Source organism: Panicum virgatum, unplaced genomic scaffold, assembly GCF_016808335.1.
Source record: "Panicum virgatum strain AP13 unplaced genomic scaffold, P.virgatum_v5 scaffold_3996, whole genome shotgun sequence".
NCBI lineage: Eukaryota > Viridiplantae > Streptophyta > Magnoliopsida > Poales > Poaceae > Panicum > Panicum virgatum.
In genome coordinates, this window is record NW_024376356.1 from 8,921 (window position 1) to 10,576 (window position 1,656).

At 41.5% G+C, this 1,656-nt stretch overlaps 1 protein-coding gene across 1 annotated transcript; it reads right to left on the bottom strand.

Moving 5' to 3' along the window:
* Window positions 1–498: 498 nt before the first annotated feature.
* On the bottom strand, window positions 499–1,311 carry LOC120694181. The gene is made up of 2 exons (XM_039977354.1): window positions 1,109–1,311; window positions 499–1,033 (listed from the first exon to the last, which is right to left on the bottom strand). Exons 1-2 carry the CDS (start codon window positions 1,272–1,274, stop codon window positions 861–863), a joined length of 339 nt encoding a protein of 112 aa, XP_039833288.1. The 5' UTR covers window positions 1,275–1,311; the 3' UTR covers window positions 499–860.
* Between the last annotated feature and the right edge of the window lie 345 nt (window positions 1,312–1,656).

Consider the following 1,656-nt stretch of genomic DNA (forward strand, 5'->3'; position numbering starts at 1 on the left):
AAAATATTTTAAATCCATTTGCAGCAGGTGAAGGCAAGGACGATTGAGAGACAGTTAGGTCGCATTTACATTCGAGTGAACGGACCATGGGCCATGGCAACCAGAGATATAATCGAAAAGCTAGCTAGGCACCTTAATTAGTTGTGAAGGTGGACAACTGTGCCATTGTGGTCACTTCCTTTGCATTGTCGCAGAGATGGGGATGTTAGCAGAAACACGGCCATGCACGCATGCTCATGAATGTGCATGCTGAGATTGTTGAAACTGAAACTATATGCATTTATTCCAATGAAGAAGACGTCTGCCTGACAATGTTGTTTCTGACTTAGATTATATAGATGCTTTGATGATTTTTGGAATTAGACAGCGCAGGCTTGGCAGAAATAGTAAACACACCAAACTTTATTTTTGTTGAATTTCAACCATAGGTTTTCATGCCCTTAAGGGAATTTATTTCAATTACAGACGTATGTAGAACTAGTAGATGAAGCAATTAATAGGTCCACAATTATTTATTTCCACCGACTCGATATGTTCGGTATACATACACATACCATTAACAATTCATTGAGACATACTCTAGACTTGTGTAGAACTAGTATGTTGAGCAATTAAGTACATAATTATTTATTGCCACCGACTCAATATGTTCGGTATACGTACACATACTCTTAATAATTCATTCAAATGATACTCTATACATATGTAGAACTAGTAGATGGAGCAATTAATAAGCCCACAATTATTTATTACTACCGACTCTATATGTTCGGTACACATACACAAACTCTTAACAATATATTGAGATGATACTCTGGGTAACTTGACTTCCGGGACGGTGGCAGCAGCTTGTTGTGTGCTCAGCATTTGGAGACAGCCTTCTTGACGCATGTCACAGAAACATTCCAGCCACATTGGTCGGCAACGCGACCGACACAGGGGTGCGACAGGACCAAGCCTGAGAAGTGTAGCGCCACAAATCGTGCTATGAATGGGATGAGCGCAGCAAACTTCTCATCTTCCGCAGATTTATCTACCAAAAATGCACATGATTAAATTTATTGCACAAGTACGAGCTGAAATTAATCAAGAGCAATTGTATTATTACCAGAGGTAGCTTCGACAGCAGCAGCAGGCGATCCTCCGGACAATTTCTTGGTACCCAGACCAAGAGCTGCAGTGGTGTGCCTCAGCGGCAGTCCCTGGCCAATCTCGCAGTGCACGACGAGCAAGAGCATCGCCACAGCTACGAAAGGGAGCTTATTAACTGCCATTTCTGCTGCCTTAGCTTTCTTGGTTGGTTAGCACAGATCGATGGTGTGTGTAATCCGGATGCCCGGGCTGCCATATAAATAGTTGCAGCGAGGAGGGGACTAGCTGGCTAGCATTCATTGCTTGCGTTGGGCGTTCGAGCAACAACATACTCTTAGTTTGGCAACTGTGTTATAATTAATAATAGGAGGAATCCATCAATATCTTCTGTATGTAGCTTTTAGTTCAATATATAATACATGCGAGCATGTAGTAGTACTCATCGTTAGTGTTTCTTGCAACATCTAGTTTCAGTAGCCATGTCATGTTCATATAGATTAACAGTTAATGAGAGGATATTCAGTAAAGACAGCTGTGCACGTAACAGGAATTATCGACATATAC